This window comes from Diachasmimorpha longicaudata, chromosome 4, assembly GCF_034640455.1.
Source record: "Diachasmimorpha longicaudata isolate KC_UGA_2023 chromosome 4, iyDiaLong2, whole genome shotgun sequence".
In the NCBI taxonomy this organism is placed as follows: Eukaryota; Metazoa; Arthropoda; class Insecta; order Hymenoptera; family Braconidae; genus Diachasmimorpha; species Diachasmimorpha longicaudata.
Genome location: NC_087228.1, coordinates 9,326,142 through 9,345,337, shown reverse-complemented (window position 1 = coordinate 9,345,337; position 19,196 = coordinate 9,326,142). Strand labels below are relative to the sequence as shown.

Sequence of the window (19,196 nt, the reverse complement as noted above, 5' to 3'; positions counted from 1 at the left end):
CTTTCCACCCCACCCTCAGCAATAGTCCTGATATCCTGGGTTCCCGCCACTGCTCGGTTCGGGATGACACAGGGCTCCCCGAGGATTGACGATTGTCTCCGTAAACGGCCGAGTTAACGAAACGCGGGCAGCTGCGACTGGTCGGACAAAGAATACTCTTTGGTAGCATACAGTCACTGCGCGGCGAGCACGCACAGCACGGGCCAGCCCGCAACCAAAGGTACACATTTTCAAGAAAAAAAAAATCCCCCGAAACCCATGAAGTTTATTTCAATCATAACATAGTTAATTTTTTTCGTTCTGTGTGACTCCAAGTGTTCATCAACCTCAAATTAATTCATTAAAAAAAAAACACAAATCTAGTAACAAAAGGAAATATTGTTTACGGTGAGTTTGAAGGAACGTTAAAAAAAGTGTCCATCATCGAGTGATTATTCGCGGGGCTTTCGTGACAGGTGAATGAGGGAATGTTTATGAAAAAAAAATCCCTCAATTTTCTTGAACATCGAGAGGGAGAAGTATACAACTGAGTAAAGTGGTGCGCGCGCTTACGTTTTTCAGTGGGAAATAAAAAAAGAGGACAGTCTGTTAACGCAATTCGTGAGAAGAGGGTGGGGAGGCAAGAGTGAGGAGAAATCTCTCAGAGGGGTTATAATGTACACACACAGGGATACACAGTCGTACGCGCCGACGAATGGAAGACACGCGTGAGGAACTTAGGAGAGACGTTAATATCCAAGACGTACGAGTACGTCGCCCAGCGTGATACGACAGTTATCGCGTTTTAAAACGAAAAAAAAAATATCTAACGGAGATATACGTTTTAAAAGAAGAAACAGCCGAAATAATGCGCGTGAAACGGTGTAAATTTTTGTGGATAACAATTGCGTGACGAGCACTGAATGTTTGAGGTTTGGGAGGTGACCGGTTAGGGGTGGAGGATGAATTATTAACCGAATGGAGCACAACAAGTACGGCTTTTATTTATTTAAATCTTTAGCAGTTAATTGATAATGAATGCTTGAACTTTTGTGTGATTCCGTTGTTCTGGGGGCTGTTATTACTGCTGTGTCGCCAGTGTTGTTGTTTTCATGGCTCTACCCATAATTCTCAATCGTTTTGGCGTCCATGATCACGTGACAACGATTACAAATGGTGGTATTAGCAATCGGGATGTTTATTTACTTACTTTTGTGAAGCTGTGTTTCGGAATTATTTTGGCAATCGAGAAGGTGAGCTGTGTACACTGTACACTTATTCTTTTAACCGTTGGCTCTCACGTAAATACGAAAATATGAAATTGCTCTTTATCTCGCATTTCATTCGCTCGTAATCCCGTCTTTGTTTCTCGTCTCGTCGTCTACATTTTTCACTCATTTCTTTTGGCCGTTGAGTTTCGCCAGTGTGTGCATGCAAAATGGGAAGCAGCGATGAGTGTGACGAGAGTTCTTTCATTTCTTTTCTCATGTGCATATGCATTTTTTTAGAGAAAAAAAAAAATATCGAACTCGTGAGTCATGTTTCGGGATATTTTTAACGATTATAATTCTTCATTTGTTGTGGGGAGGAAATATCCGGGGGTGGGGGGTTTTTTATGATCCCGTGGTTTCGGCAAACGTTAATGCATCGTTAATGTACAACAGTTTGGAATGTAAAAAACCAAATGCCCGAGGTCACATTATAAAAGAGTCCAGGACAGAAAAGGGCTACCGTTTCGTAACCACGGAGAAATGTTTTCCCTTTCTTTTTTTTCCCTGGGCAATTCCAAGAACCGAGACGACTTTCGGCACAGTTTAGAATTTATACATGTGTACGGGTGTATGTGTGCTTAAGGGAATCGGGGCCGGAGTCAAGAAGGGAAGTAAGGAAGGATGGAGTAGCGCGAGAACAACGGACGCCGTAGCGAGATTTACGGGCCCGGGTTTCTTCGTTGGGTTATCCCTTCTCTTTTCACGATTTCTTTTTCTTCGTTAATTTTTTTTTCTCTCTCTCCTTGTTATATGCAAGTTCTTATTGCAGTTATCGCCCCGACGGTTTCAGAATCTCTGCACGCGGTGATGCGGGAGAATGAAGTATCTATGGGGAAATGTAGTTACGGCTTTTGCTGAGGTCTCCGATCGATTGTACCGGGAGACAGTTGTCCTTGATTTCATCTCGGTGATGGGAAGCTCGGGAGATTGAGTTTCGTGTGATATTTCGCGATATTTTTATAGTAAAATTTCTTCTGACTCGCCAGGCCATTTACTCCCGGGCTCATGAGGAGTGAAATTTATATCTAACTGTTGGCAAAAGTAAATGGATTTTTCGTGTTAATTCCGCAAAATATTCAGGGGAGAATTTATATTGCATAAAAATTTGAAAGGATTGAAAAATACCGAAGGGGAAAAGGAATATTCACTGATGTTCATAAGGATTATTTCCGTTTTAATCGAGGGATAATCCTTATCCGATGAACACTTCTGACATTTGATTTCTGTATTTTGAGTTGTTCATTTAAAACAACAAAAGTGTTTTTCGAGTGATCTTGTATAGGTGTACACCGGATGTGTGTTTCGAGGCAACGAGGTAACGGCCCTGGATTAACGTCAAATGCGTTTTCTCTACCTCTTCGTCCTCTCCGGGTGCCCTCAGCATGTACCTAAATACCAAAGTATCAGGATTAACGTGAATATACCAAGCCAGAGTAATACCCCAGTAACATTAGACGCATCAGTGCAGCACATTTTCACCTTTGAGACTCTGATTGTTTTCAAAAACATGAATGGATTATTTATGACGTTCGATTACCGCTCTCATTTCCATGTTCACTGAACTCGAATTTTTTCATTGGATAATGGATAAGGGAAAATACGATAATGCTAACGCTTCTTTGTCATTTTGTTGTTTATCTTGGATTTTTTTTTTATTGCTCATTCGTGAATGGTTTTTTCGAATTTTTTTTTATGCTTCATGCATGGCTCAGCCGATGACAATGTACGTGCTCAGCCCATTAATCTGGGGTTTAGCGAACCAATTTAAATATCAGCGACGCAGTGGACGCAATTTTATATCATTTCCGATATCTCGAAGGTGGGCACTGGGTGGGGAGTTGAGGGTCCATTTGGCTGATGCCAACACTGGAGCCAAAATACTCGCAACAATATCAGTGCTTTTGACCAAGACGCATGCGCGACGGCGTTTCTTTGCTTCCAACTGGTGAATCAATTTTTTCAATCAATAGAATATTTTTTATTCCGCCCTAGGAATCGCTGGTTTCATGATTGTTTCTGATTACGGGATTGATTCATTATCTTCATTAATCTGTCCCTAGCACTGATGAAATTGGAGGTCATTTGGCGGTTCTTTGGTCTTTTGGAGCAATGAGACATCCGTTTCGTTATTGATGGATTTGTCTCTCAATTTCACGATCTTCAAAAGTAGAAATCGATATTCGTATCGAGAAGATCCTCTGGCAAACCTAACCACCAAAAACACGTTCGTGAAAAGAGACCGTAGAACGTGCCCGTAGAGTGTTGTACGCCTGCGTGTGTGCACTTCTCTGTTTCGCATTTCGTCCCATTCCATTCTATATACACGAAATAACCAAGCTACGGTTGTATGAGTGGAAAGACCTTGAATCAAGCCAGCCTTTGTCGCAGAGAAAGAGAGAGAGAGAGCGAGAGACCCGAGCCACGAGGTCGGCGAAAGTGTACCCGAGAAGTAGTCGAGCTTTTTTGCTCGAGGAAGACCCGGCGTCGCGACTTTTTTGCTTTGCATTTTATTTTGGTTATTTTTTCAGTAAACCCTCTCTCACTCTTTGCCCACTCGACCTGCGACCATTTTGTGGTGGCTGGTTGGGGTTGAAAATTAGCGCCACCTCCGGGGAAAATAATAACTAGCGGGACGACAGTCTGTGAAGTTGGCAATTTGATTCTGAATGAGAGTTCAGTTTTGCCGATAATTTCGCCAGTTCATTCGCAGTTTTTTCCCAATATATTGAATTAAATTTTTAATTGATAAGTCGATGAACTATTGGGTTGCACGTTGAAACATACAATTTTTTCAAAACAGTCAAAATTGGATTGGCTGAAGAGAAGCTTTCGAATCTAAAATTGCAATTGCGCGGAAAAAATCCTGTTGATCTGTTCCGTAAACTTCGATGAGAATTTCTGCCAGAGAAAATTACCCGAACTACTTGTACATTCTCGAGTCAAAATGGAAATTACTGGGGATAAGGGACGGCGGGCGGTGTTTTCGCGTTATCGCGGCAGCATGAGAAAATTATTGGTCGACAAGCAACACCGGAAGTTGGGGAAAATGGCGTCGTTGATAATGTACGCCATAGGGAGTCGCTCAATATTAAAAAATTACTCCTTCGCGATTCGTCCGGCCCAAGAATGGGAAAAATAATAGAAACGACATTACCTTTGTGCAAAATTGATGAACTCATCAACAAATTTAATTTCTCGGCTTTTCAGAGCGTAATGCGCACTTCCAGGAAATATTCGTCATACTCTATATCCAGAAAAAACGTAACCCCAGCACATGTTGAGGGGGAAAAAAAAGTAACTGGAGGAAAAATCGGAGCAAAAAGAAGTTTTGAAATAAATTCCATACACATTTTTCGTTGAGTAGCACTGGGTATAGCGCGACGGAGCGTGCACTATGGGTCCAGGCACTTCTCCTCGCAAACGAAAAAGAGAGGCGGGTATTGAATTTTTCGTGCGTTAGCTACGGTCGATTCAGCGAAAGTGCATGGACGAGGAGACCAGCTGCTGCCTCTCTGGTATAACCCAGCACAACAGACGAAAGCCAGCACCGGATATTTTTCGTACCTTAATTTTTTTTTTCCACCACTGCATTCACTTCAAAGTTTTTTTCGCCTCGTTAAATGGAAAAATTATTCCCCGCTCCCCTCCGCCCTCCCGCGCGCGCCGTTGTTTTATTTTTTTTCATCATTTTTTTTTTCCTTGAGAATAATTTTCTCGGTACGAGCGAAGGGAAAACGAGAAGATGAGTGAATAAATGCATTAAATATTCATGAGATGTGAAAATGATAATCCATTTTGTGATAAGCCACTGGGTGGCTGGGATTATTTGGGTCGAAGAGAGGCAGTACAATAAAATTTAACTGTATCGCATCCGCCATTTTCCACATTTACTTTCGTTATTGCCATTTCACAATAATGACAATAAAATGAAACTCAGTGGCAATGATCGGCACTGATTTTATTAAACGACGCAGTTGGTGGAGAAGGGGGATGGTACACGTTATCTCGCCACAGAAATATGTACTCTTCACTATCACTTGTTGTATTAACCAACCCGCGGCTCTGTACGGTTTTCGTATCGTCGCGACGTTTGAGTTTCGCGACCTTTAAAGACTAAAGTTCGCGGTATTCAAGTCCAGACGATTTATGAACGAGCCAAGGAAAGTTCAATCCCCTGTACTGACGCTATTTCGTTTATTAACAATGATGTGACGTGCACTGTCATTATCATTTCTTAATAATAAGGATGATGGGGGAATAGGGTGGAAGATTGCGTGCATATTTTACTTCTTTACTGGTTTTCAATTCATTTGAGAAAGCTTTGGTTGGTGAGACTGAAAATCTAACCGACTATCGTATGAAGTAATGAACATCTTGAAAATCTGATGGTGGAGTGAAATTATTTAATGATGTTGAGGATTGTAGCTGTCATTCGACTATCAATGATCGTTTGATATGAAAAGGTTAATTTTCTGGAATATTCCAGATCGGTGAGAAAATGTGCGAATCAGTCGATCGTAAATTCAATTGAAATTCATGATATTGAGTGTGCAGATCGGGTTCCAGATTTCTATAAATGAAGTTAAATTTATGGAACTGCTCTTGAAAACTTTCCTCATATTTTGTCTTTTTCGTGTCGGTTTTTTATTTCATCTCATGATGTCCAATTCTCTGAGGGTATTGCCCTTACGAGTAATGAAATGACAATTCTGAATTCATTGAAAGTACGAGTGAATGATATTTTAAATTTTCACAATGAGGTTGACGATTCAAGCTATCTTTGAATTATGACGTCAATGTCAAACAGACATGTACTCGAATGCAGCCTTCGCTATTAACTCAATTTGAAAAAATTATTGACAATCCACTTGGCTTCATTAACCAGTTCTACAACTAAATTACTTGAACACTTGGTAATCATGTTTCGGCCCTTCGGTGAAAAATCCCGTATCACCCAATGATATTTGTCGAGTTCTTGGTAAATTTTATGTACCCATTCGAGAACAATTGTCCAACAGTTATGTAATTTTACTGAGTGGTACGGTAATTTCCCGAGAACTGCAAAAATTCAAAACGATTACCAAACGGTTATGTTGTTTCTGTGGTACTTTTCTTTCCGTGCAGTTGTCCCTTTCGTTTCATTCAAACAATTTTTCCTTTCATTTGGGAAAAAATCTGACTGAAGAGTGTCTGACCAGCAGTGCAAGTTTCCACTGATAGCGAAAGCTCGGTCACACGTACCGGAGCTCACCGGAGACCGTTTACTCCGTTAGTGTTTGAGATAGTGGAGAATGGTACAAGGAAAGTGAGAGCAAGAGTGAACTATTACTTCCCATTTACCCCCTAGTCACTAGTACCCCCTTTACCCCTCCCCACAAACAGATTTAAACGTGTTGGTAGTGCTGGTATAAATGGTGATACTTACACCTGTAAACTCAGAACTACAACGCGTTGCTCACAATGTAACTGTGCAACCGATCAATGACGTATGTACGTAGGCTGGTGTTCATGCAATAGTGTTACATACGTGTGTTTGGAGTTAATACGAGCTGAGTTGTGTGCGCCTCCATGTGTCGGAGGAATGGGGGTGAGAGGCCTCGGGCATGCACACAGTCAACAAAACACCCGGGTCGATATTTCGTCCTGGCCCCAAGCCGACGCTCCAGTTGCCAGTGATGGCTTCAAACTCGACGCGTTCATAATTTTCGTTCTACTGTGCAGGAAAATACCGTATTTTTCCGGCATTTCCACGCGTTAAAATGTGAATTAATACTTTTCTGGTAGAAAAAAAGGACAATTTGACGGATTTTTACTGAAAATTTTTCGGTGAATTCATGAAATAGTGCGTATTTAATTATTAAATCAATATGGGTGGGGTAGAATGGTTTCACTTGGCTATATCATTTGCTTCCATATCTCCCCCTTGACGGTTGAACGATTAATTATTATTCATTATTCCCTCGTGAAGTAAAATCCGCAACAAAGAGTGAATTTTCCAACTTTGTTGCGGGTAAATTATACGTCTACTTACAACGAAAATCTACCACTTAAATGATTGAAACGTTTGTATTTTAGACGCCTTGTTTAGTGAATACCAAAACGTGGGAATAGGTTGGCTTACGAGCAGGGAGGGCCTCGTAATAGTAACCTTGAGGGTGAAACGGGCGAGCGCGTGGTCAACGTGCGCGGAAGCCCAGTATCACACGTGGTTGTGTCGAGGGGGGAACCGGGTTGCGTGTTGAATTGGCATTTTCACCGAGCATACAACACGAATGCAGACATCTCCGAGAAATCCAGGGTCGAGGTTTTTCAGCTGTAGTTGAGAAATAGTCACATGACAGGGACGTTTTGCTCTGCTGGAGATGTTATTTCTGTTTACTCACGTGTGAATGAATAATTCGTTGAAATTTGATTGAGATACACTTTTGAATGTCATTGATATTTGGGGAATAGTTGATAGGTGATTTTTCGTTAAATTGATCATATAAATTTGAATTGCTTGATAATTTCACAGTACTTTCGCCTACATTTTTCGGATTTTTATCAACTGTCAGGAATCATTGAACTGAGATTCACAGTTCTAACGAATAAAACTCCTTTGAATTTTAATGTGACTGTAATGTAATAAAAATTTCCGAGAAGTGTAGCGGAAATGTCAACTGAAAATGTGTAACAGTGTAATTCATTGTATTCAAATGAATGTTTCTTTTTTTGATTTCAGATCGTACAAATCAACAGCCTTCAAACAAGCCACATTAACCTCAAGTGATTTATATTTTCTTACGAATCAAGAATCACGTAATTAGTGTCTATATTGTCGTAATATCCCAAGAGCTTAGGTTTGAAAGGAAGAAGAGGATTCTAATGCGCAGAAATTGTGAAAGGGAGACAAAGGATTGATACATACGTATTTTACTCTAGTGTACAAATATAAAGTCCGCCAGTGCCAAATCGAGAGGATTAAAAGCAAAACAAGAAGAAAAAAAAGTGAAACAGATTAAAATTATTATAAAGTTTTTAAAAAGGGATTTAAAAAAATTAAATACAACCGTGTGACAGAGAAATAAGTGAGCTAAACCATAAACCAAAGAATCTACCATTTTCTACTAATCATTCAACGATACTCTAACGAGCGGAGGGCAAACAGCTCGATTAAAAAAAAAACTACAGATTAAAACCAGACTAAACTCCTGATTAATTCGAGAAAGCACCAAGTTCTCCGCACACCGTTATTTAAAAAGCAAAAAAAAAATAACTAAAAATCACAAATAAAAACCAGACAGAGTCTAAAAGCATAGGAATTTATAGTTAAACATTGTAAGTATTCTACATTTTTTAAACGAGCACCGAGGAGTAAATTTTTATCAAATTTTATCGAGCAAAAAACAAGTTTAAGAGAAAAAAAATTAAGTTAAAAAAACGTTGACGAATTTTCGCTCAGGAAAACTAAAAAGTTAATGATAAACAAAAATTAAAAAGTTAAAAACCAATCTACTTCAGTTCGTAGCCTAAACCTGTCGAGTACAAAAGGAGGATTAAGTGGAGATATTCCCGCGTGAAGCTCAACGAAACTCACGATCGCAGTGTAATTGAACAGATAAATAATCTATTAAATGTCGTGTGTATGATCCCCAAGTGTCCCAGCGTAACAAGCGAACCCCATTGAACTCTTCGCGAATAAAAATAAACAGCAATTACCCATCATACTCCATCGATAATCAAATAAATTATCAATTACACCGGCACCTTCGATAGAAACCCTCGAAGGAGTGATGGATTTGAGGATGCTTCGTAGAAGATGAGCGGCGAGGTTAAAAAGGAGGTAGCACCCGAGAGGGTGAGCCCTCCGGCGGCACTGTCGATATCGCCAGGCAACCTTGGACCTGGTGATCCAAATCGCCATTTGCCGCCATTCAGTAGTTTCTCCGGTGACGTATCAATGGACACTGGTACAACATTAACAACTCTCCACAGTCAGGACGCGACTCTCGGTCTGACATCCTCGTGGGATTATTATGAGGGTCTGACAGGTCGCCTGATAGACTCACGGGGTGAAGTTGTACTTGCGAGTCAGTACCGTCCATGGGAATCAAAGCACGGCCTCCATCCAAATCCCGATGGTTTGCCAAGCTTTGCCAGCCAATTTGCCCCGCCGAGTGAGTCAGAGCCACAGTTGACAGCCCTTACACCTCTTTCACCGGCATCAGTGTCACATTCACCACCTGTGACATCAGCTGTTGGTTTACCAAGTTTTCATACACTTGGTTCACCACTACCACCACCACCTCATCCACATCGTACACCGGTTGGTTATCCACTCGTACCTGCACCTGTACAGGCACGAGAAGTACCAGCTCTTCAGCAACAGATTCTCGATGAGAGACACATTCAACTTCTTGGATCAAATCCTGTTCAGGCATTTGCACCACCTCCTGGTCATACACCTCACACAGTTCTCACAGTAGTTAAACAGGAGTATCCACATTTGCATCACACCAATTTCCAGAATCCCATGTCAACGGTCCTTGACTCATCACCATCTTCGAGGATCGATGGGAGGAAAAAGGAGCGAAGAAAAAATCGAGGTGATTCAATGGAATCGGAGGATGGTAGTGGTAATGTAGAGTCTTCGGGACAAGTTGCCGCGGTATCGTCGACGGGTAATCGTGGTCCACATGGACATTTGGGCGGTGGGATTGGTGATGGTGATGGGGATGGTGGACTTGGTGATAAACCGGCGAAAAAGAAACGCAAACGGTGTGGCGAGTGCATTGGATGCCAGAGAAAGGACAACTGCGGTGACTGTGCACCATGCAGAAATGACAAGAGCCATCAGATCTGTAAGATGAGACGGTGTGAGAAGCTGACGGAGAAAAAGGTGAGTCTATGATTCAAGATTAACTATTTATTCGATGATGATGAGGAGGGACGATTATGATTTTACAAAATTCGGAAATCACATATGAATAATCATCCCCACTCATTTAGTTAGACAACATAATTATTTTCAATTTGTTTATCTTGCGGTGATGAATAATACAACGAGGAAATGCGTACGTTATTTGACTGACAAGAAGGCTTGTCAAGAAACAAACCTGGGACACTAAAAAAAAATCGCCCTTCGTCATTATAAAAGTAGATTTGTTAATTCAATAATTAAATTTCTCATCGCGCATTTTCATTCGTTCAAATCTAACAAATTGATACAATTCTCCCCTCATAATTGTTCATTATAAAGTCATTAAAATCCACAAAGGGTAAAAACCGGTTTTACACGTTCCCGTCTTCGCCACTACTTTTCGCTCCCACGGGCATATCCACGACACGCGTTTTGTTAAAGATAACCTCATTGAAAATGAAAATCCATGCCCATAATAAAAACGCGTTGCGATATGGAATTTTCACTTGGAAATGCATGACTCATGTTCCAGTAGAAGGCGGATGTGAGTTCCGTGCGAAAGTTGTATCTTCAGTATTTACTAGTATGTATTTGCCGTAGGGGTTTTAGGTGATACAGGGAGGGCAATATATAGAGCAAAGAGGAGAGACGAGGGTGGGATTTACACGCTGAACCGTTTTGCCCGGTGGGTGGGCCAGGAATCGTACTTGGGTATATATAGAGATGAACTTGGCCTCGATGTTGGGGCTCAATGCGGCACCGTAGGGGGAGGGAAAGAGGGAAAATTGGTAGAGTGAGGGATTCCCGGAGGGAAATACAGAAATACAGATAACCGTTGGTTTATTATTGCAGTGACATTGAACTCAACAGAGGGGTTGGAATTCACTCTCTCTTCTGCTTCACCCAAATCATGAATAAACTTGATCTCATGTTCTGTTTTTGCTTGACAGTATACCAGGAGGGGGAGGAAAGTCTATTGATTTTTTTTTCCCTCTCCGGACGGCTGTTGTGATAAATTTAATAATTGGTTTTAACGAGGTAGTGAATTGTGATAGAGTGAACGGACTCTACGATGCCAATGGACGTAAGCAACTCTCTCAGTGTCTTATCGTAGGGCAAGTTCAAGGCTCAAGACCCCACGGGTCATTATAATCGCGTATCGAACTCTCTTCTGTGAAAATAAAATAAGTTGTTTTCACATTAAATCAGTGGTCTCGTGTTTTTCAATTGATTAATTAACACACTCGTGGTTTTTTTTATCGACTGCTGTAGGATAACTAGTGTTCGAAGTTACGACATATTTGTTCATATTTTTAAAACCTTTTTGTTACCGATGAAAAAATTAGGCTGATAGTTTGAATTGGTATGTCTTGCGACAGCCAATTTAATTTGTCTGTGTGTTCAATTAATCTCTGGAGGAATATCGGGGAAACCAAGGGAGATCTCTAACCATCCTGTCGTTTACCCCTTTATTTTCGGATTTTGATGAAGTAATTTCTATGATTTTCCATTGATCGATGCGGAATCGAATGTTTGTGGAGATATATGAGGAACGACGAATATGGATGTACAGTGATCGCGTGAGATTTTTGCGAGGCAAACAAATCAATTATCCCCTGACGTTTTGCTGCTACGTTTTGACCTATGACTCACGGGCATCGAACGCCGATGCCCAAGACAGAATGAATCAAAGTATTAATAACCCAAAGTCACTTTACATTATACGTTAAATCGATAAAACTCGTGAATTCTTCGATTATTTATTGCTTCGAATGTGACACATTTATCACGATAACTTTATCCTCAAGTAAAAACAAGCAAAAATAGAATGATATTAACGGTGGAAAATAAAATGTCAGTCCAACATTGATAACGTAATTTTTATATTAAACTAAAAATGTTGGGGTAATGAGCATTAGAAGAGACTTTTGAGACGAATTGTCAGAGCTTCGAATCGATGGCTTCCAACGGAAGAGGTGAAAGGGAGACCGAGTGAGAAAGGGCGGCTGGAGAGGGGGTATAAGTCATCTCAAATTCCCAATAATCAATACTACGATTCAAAGAGACTCGAAGAGCTCCAAAAAAATAAATTCAACTTTTTTTCCCCTCCTTGGATCAAATGAAAATAGAGAGAAAAATCATTCAGCGCAGGGGGCGACAGGAAGTGGGTAAAGGAAAAAAGTCACTGCAGCGAAGTTCAGGGGAAAAGTAATACCAGATGATGGATGAACCTTCGAGAGTCCAGGACCATTGTATATAGAGCTTCGCCGTCAAAACAACCCCCTTCCACCAGCTATCATGGCCTCAAACACCCTCCTTATCCCCGGGGAAGAGCCTGTCTCCGTCGCACTTCTTCCGCGTGTTTTCTAGATGCTATTCCTCGACGCCGAAAAAAAAAATGAAGCGAAAATAACCATTGGGGTCGTGGCGAACGTGTGTTACACCTGCGATCACGCATCGCCCCCAACACGAAGACCCCATCGTAATACTGATTTCCTGGGTGTTTTCATTCATTCATAAATCTCGGCGGGTCTTCTCGGGTTGTTTGTGGGTGTTTGTTTGGTGTCTTCTGGGTGGAGAAGAATGTAGAATCGAAATTGATCCCGGGGTGGTCGAATACAGGGAAAAGGAGTCTCACTTCCCAGGATATTTGTGTGATTTTTTTAAATTGATTAATCTCTATTTCTTAGGAGTTTAAATGAGGAGCTACAGTTCCTCGTTTCGTTAGGGGCAGTTCGATCTATTTCGATACAAAATAATTTCTATTATTTAGCAGCTTGGGATGGACGCCTTCGTAATTTTCCCGAGATCTTTCTTTTGCGATAGCACTTCTAAGCGCTTATCTCGTTAAAGACACATTTGGTAGAGATTTCGTGGCGGGGAGTTTACGATTCAGTCGAGAGTGATATTTGAATTTCGTGGATTCACCCTCCGGGCGATGATTTCCAAATGCGATGATGGAGGGCTTTCGTCGTTTTATATGGAGATGGGTTTTTAAATCGAATGATAATTTTCGGGATAGGTTTGTCGTCGATATTCGCTTCTAAACTAGAAAGTCTATGGATTATCAAAATACAACGAAGGGAAGTTATATATCATCTCGTGGTTCTTTGGTATCATAGATAATTATGACAGGAGCGTTCCATAAAGTAGAATGGTAACGAGGATTATTTTCAATAGAAATGACCAGAGAATTTCACTATTAAAAATTGATAGTTGAGATTTTTCTGGGAGAAATGGTTATCAGTGAGGCGTTGGCGATGCGTCGGCAATCGGTCATGTGTGAAGGAACTCATGGGTGGTAAAATTCAACCCAGGGCGCAGTAATTTTCACCCCAATTTCGTGGAATTTCTCACTTGCCGAAATAATTTTGCCAGAAGGCGTTGGCGAGGTGGAGGGCAAGGGTGGGCCTATTTTTTGGGTAAAATTCCATATTCTAACCCTTCATTTGGTACTCATGCGCAAGCGCTTGCAATATGTACCTCAGAGGTCCAACTAATTGCAATATTGGAAATTGATTTGCGATGGAGAAGCTGCCTCTTCATCAGGATCGTTTATTTTTATCGGGCATTTTTTATTATTCTGAATGCGCATTTGCTCTTGTTGGTTATTATTTACTTTATCCTCCGACAGCATGGCCGCTAGTGAGTTTGTTGCCCCTGAGGCATCGATAACCCTGGAGGAACTTAGCAATACATACGCTTATCGGTCACTTATCGCCGCTTCCAAGCAACGCATACCGTTTTACAAACTATTCAAAGTCTCGTTTACCAGGACGAAAACTCATTGCTATTAATTTTCAGTTTTATTGGAATTGTTTAATCGGTTTAGTTGGTTTTAGGAAATTATTGATATTGCTGGGGGGGGGGGGATTTCGTGATTAGGGATTAGGAGATATGGCTGTTGATAGTTTGAATTATTCTAATGTTGTGGATAGAAAATTTTGTATCGCCATCAGAACTGTTAAAATGATTTGGAAGAAATTTCCTATTGCAGCATAAAAATTGAAATAATATATAGTGTTGGCAGAAATGTCCAGTTTCTAAAATTATGGCAATATAAAAAATGAAATTTATGGGAACCCTTACGATTTTTATTAGATTAACTAATTCAAAATACTAACCGAATATTTTTCTAACCACTCACTAACAATTTACTAACAACTGTGTATTGAAGACTTCACCCAAAGATAACTTCCATTCAAATGACATTAAAATTAACTACCTGATAATAAAACCGTTGTAACGAGTCATGAAAATACTGAATAATAAATTTGTTGTGGTTATTTATGTGGAACAAGTCTTAGGGTGTTCTTGATGTGACTAATCAAACTAAAAAATGAAAAGTACTAACGAATAACTGACATAACTAACATACAACTAACATTTCGGTGATACTACTAAGACTGTTGGCCTGCGATCGCGTAGATTATTCGGCATATCTGATAATTTCAATAAGTAATTGGGGCCCCACGCGACCGGGGGTACTGCGCGTTCAACGTAATTAACGAAAATTAATCACAGAGGCATTAACAACTTATTAACACAAAACACTAACCCCTGTTTTTACTAATTCTAGCATTAAGAAGTGTGACTAAATCTACTAACCATAACCGCACTAACAATTTATTAACATTATTTGGTATTAACAATTTTTTTTTAGAACGTTCTCAGGTGATTTGCCCGGAACTGTAAAAAATATTCGAATAGCCTTAAACATTCTCCTTTATATTTTTTCAAATGGCAAATTTCATGCACAAGTTTAATCGTGTCATTGCACTCGAACATTCCCTTTCTCTCTATGTGAGTTCCTCGCAGCCATATCCCGGAAATTTTAGCGTATGAATTCCTACTAAAATATTCATCAACAACACAACAATAAACCCGCAAAATTTGGTTAGCAACGTGAACTCTCTATTGAGTGCGAGAATCTTCAATTCACCTTTTTTCCAACCCACTTCATACATATTTGAGTGTTTCCTTTATATTCACCTGTAATAATTTAAACCTTGCATCGTAAACTCTCTCTTCGGTAACCGAATACTTCGCTCTCTCGGTGCCCCTTTTCTTTTTTTTTTTAAACCCCGCCGCAGTCTCGCCCTTTCGTCGTGAGTCTCGCGCGGGGGATATCCTCTTTCTCGTTTTACTTTTCACGGGCTTCCCCCGTTTCGATTTATCGAAGGAAACCGGAACCAAGTGAAGGAGAATTGTTGCGATAGGAATTATTCGCGAAGCTCTGAAACCGTTGTACTTCTAAATTAAATTACATGAAGGGTGAAGAAAGGGAGGAAATTTAAGAGCAGTTCTTTGAAGTTCAATTGAACTTGATTAAATTCACGTTTCATTTATTCCAGCAATTTTTCTGAATTCATTCTCCGAACGATTGATTATTTATTGTGTGATTATTTTTGGAGAAACTTCACTGGGTTTTTTTCTAAAATTGTATAGAAAATTGAACCAAAAATTTAAAAACGTACTAATTTTTTATTTATCCAAATTTCTCTTGTTTCTCAGATCTATTTTCCCTTCATATTCCCGAAGAGCATCAGAAAAATCCCTCAAGCCCAGGAGGAAATCCCCCATGGAGGCTTTTCCTCTCGAGGGAGCTAGAGACTCGATTATCTGCGCGTCAGTTTTCACGGTGCCCAAATATGTCCCAAGTTTTCTAAAAGCGTATTACGTATTTTTCCTATCTCCATACTCTCATTTTGTACCGACACTAGACACCGTGTTACAGGAATAAAAAAAAACCCCAGAAGTCGTAGAAAATTCCCATGAACTCGCGCTAACATATTTGGGGATTAACTCAACCCCTTCGTATTTTGGGGGTGCAGAGAAAGAGCTAGAGAAAGGTCGATCGATCCGGGAATTATCGCCTTGGCAAATAAAACTTCTGTTCAGGTCTAACATTACTGGGATCCTACCTTTGCAGCGACAGATGGGGAATTAACATTCGTATAAAAGAGTGAATGCGGGGTATATGTCATTTTGGACGTTCTCCGATTCATCAGCGGTTCTGGCTCAACCAATCTGTCGGGATTTCATTTTTCAATCTCTACGAAATGTCATTGTTGATGCATGAAGTGCAATGTTTTGTGACGGCTGGCCTCCATAATGTGAAAAATAATTTTATAAATGCAGTTATCGATTGCAACTGCGTTTTTATTTATTGCTTGCACAGGGAAATTGTAGAGAACATACAACACTCCAAAATTATCGGCTATTTTCTGATAGATTCTTTGCAAACAACCCAAATATTTAATACTAATAAACACCGAGGAGCATTCCTCAATCCCAAATAAAACCAAATCACAAACAAAAACCCCGATTCTCTTCAGAAACATCCCCCAACCAACGAAATTGCGTCGTACGCACTTTTCGTCGTACAACAGCGCGCGAGGTTCTGCCAGTCGATATATCGATCCACACCCCTTCCCGCCCTGTTTCCTGCAACGGGAACAGGACTCCTCTCTCCCACAGGATGAGTCACACAGCCTCCCCGGGCCCCCATGTTCCGTACGCATCGCACAGCGCGTTCCGCGTGGCAACCCCCTTGTCGCCCTCCACCCCCGCACCATCACGCACACAGTGAGACTCGACGCACGCAGAAATGCGTTAGTACGCATTCGATCGATCGCCCTTTTCAAGGTATAAGTGCAAACATACGCACACCTCCATCCCCCATCCCCCTACAATGCCTATCTCGCTTCTTCATTTTGCTTCCTTTATCTTTTTCACGCTTTTTCCAACTCTTCCGCTCCCTATTCTCACATTTTTTTTTTCTTTTTAAACTTCTCTTATTCCCTTTTGTCTTTCGGGTATTTTTCTTTTTATTACAACAACGCCAGGTCCATTTTGTTTTTGCGAGAAAGAGCGATGAAGGAAGGGAATGAGGGAGATTTTTTGGTGGGGCGGCAGGGAGGAGGGACGGGAGGGGGTGGGTGAGAAAGGACGCAGGACAAAACTGTAAAGCCAGTTTTACATTATTCAGCGCGTGTGCCCGCGTGTCTATCGTACATACAGCATTCTCAGAAGCAAGGAAATGCCGCGCGTTACCCGCACTCTCCTCAAATTTTTTTTTTCCTTCACTCGTATGTCCTCACGTGTTCCCCTCTCCCTGAATTTCAGAGTTTCCTTTCATGTTCCGGATATTTCAGTGCAAATCTCTTTCGCCAGGGCTCTCTTTGTTACTCTTGTCTGTACGTTTCTTTCTCCTCTCGGTGATTATTTTTTTTTTTTCGCCTTTAAGTAAGTTCGTCTCGGGGATGTTGTACCTCTTATCGAGACTGAGGTGGTTGACAATATTTTTCTAACGCCCGCGCGGTTTTTTTTTCTCTGGCTTATTTACGCTTATTTATTTTTGTATTTTTACCTTGCACTGCACTCGAGGGGCCTATGCAAAGTCGGGAATGTGAATCAACAGAAGTATCTTCAGATAAGGGGATTGGAGATTACGAGAGACGGGTTTCGGGGTTTTTTGAAGACGAGGGCGCCTGCACTATGTTAAATTATTAAGTGTTGCCGATATGTGGAGAAACTCTCACTGAGTTTTGAAATGTTTGATGATAATTTAAATGGTTTTCGGATGGATTGAATAGGAGAATTTAATGAATAGGATAATTCAATCATTTCAATTTCATTTGAGTCTTCACTATAAAAACCAAATTCAATTTTTAGTTTCAATCGAAATTACAAGATTAAGGATTAAAAAATTGGAATAGAAAATATTATACTCTAATTTTTTGTGGAAAAATTCATAGATAACTAAGAAACGTTATAAATTCAACTGCCGATAACTTATTCCATTTTCGTTATCATTTGGCGTAAAAAACGTCTATAATATGGAAAAAAATACAATGAGCATTCATTGCAAGCCTGTAATTGAATTGTAACACATTTATGATAGTAATTCGTCTCCGTATATTCACAATAGCCTTCAGCGAAAGAGTTATCATTAGAGATTCAATGAACAATGTCAATTGATTGCCCTCCCCCTTTCCCTCGATTCTCCAACCTCAAGTTTAAAGGATTGGATAAGGAATAATACAAGGGGGTGGAGCTACACCTCCATAAACCCGTGTACCATATTCTCGGAATTTTGGAAAGGGTTCTTCGCAATTTTCGGTAATCACTCCACACAGATAAAGATATACAACAAAAAAAAACCATGAGCCAGCGAATTAATATTTTCCCCTGTTTGAAAACTGATGTAATATAAATGTATAAAGAAAAAAAAAAGTTTTTCGCGCATTTCATGTCACCGTGTGTCACGTGCACACGTGCATATTTGTTCACGTGCGAGTAATAACAAGGTGGCCCAGGGCGTTTGTTACAAGCGTGCAATTATCCCTACTACTCCCCTGAAAAATGTAAAGTTGCATTTGCGGGGTTAAAAATAAATAACGCGATATCGACGCCATACCAGATACTTACAATATTCGTTGTAATTATGCGTTAATTTCATGGTTAAATGTTGCAAAGTAGGGGGTAATGAAGTGCTGCTATGGAAAAAAGTAGCAAGTAAAGTTATCCTTCAATGTTTTAGTTACATTTTAAATGCCCTTATCGCCAGTCATTAGCATTTTTCTTATCCGTGTTATATCACTAAAAATCTACATTCAAAGTTAATAATAACAGAGAAATATATTACGGAGACAGACCTTTCCCTAATAAGTCCCCAAAAATTGTTGAATTTTTTCGAAAAATTCTTTCACCAATTTTTCATATGTTGTGAGTCCTTGTGAGACGTATAGGCCACCTAAATCGTTCGTTAAACGCCAAATCGATTCCACAGACGCAGTAAAAATCGACGTTGGCCGCCTCTAAACTGCTTTCGTACTTCAGGATAACTGAAGGACCTGGGGTGAGGCGGGGCCAGGGGGGATGGGGGGGTGTAGGCTGATGGAGAGGGGAGTAGCTGCAAGCAACGGGCAGCGGTGAAGCCCCTGTAAGGATATAATCTGGCTAGATTCGCTGGTATCGATTTTCGAGGTGCAGGGGGTAGCGCGCGCGCAGCGCTCATGTGTACTGTGCGTGGCCCAATGCGT

The 19,196-nt window shown here is 40.5% G+C and overlaps 1 protein-coding gene across 6 annotated transcripts in view; it reads left to right on the top strand.

The window, feature by feature from the left end:
• Nucleotides 1–110: 110 nt before the first annotated feature.
• Nucleotides 111–19,196, top strand: part of Tet (Ten-Eleven Translocation (TET) family protein) — a 66,231-nt gene continuing 47,145 nt past the window's right edge. For 2 of the 6 annotated variants that reach the window (XM_064119285.1, XM_064119280.1), the window contains exons 1-2: nt 394–971; nt 7,972–10,128. In XM_064119285.1, the coding sequence (XP_063975355.1) occupies nt 9,049–10,128 (1,080 nt within the window). In that variant the 5' untranslated portion in view covers nt 394–971; nt 7,972–9,048. The other 4 variants (XM_064119281.1, XM_064119282.1, XM_064119284.1 and 1 more) reach the window with 4 other exon arrangements.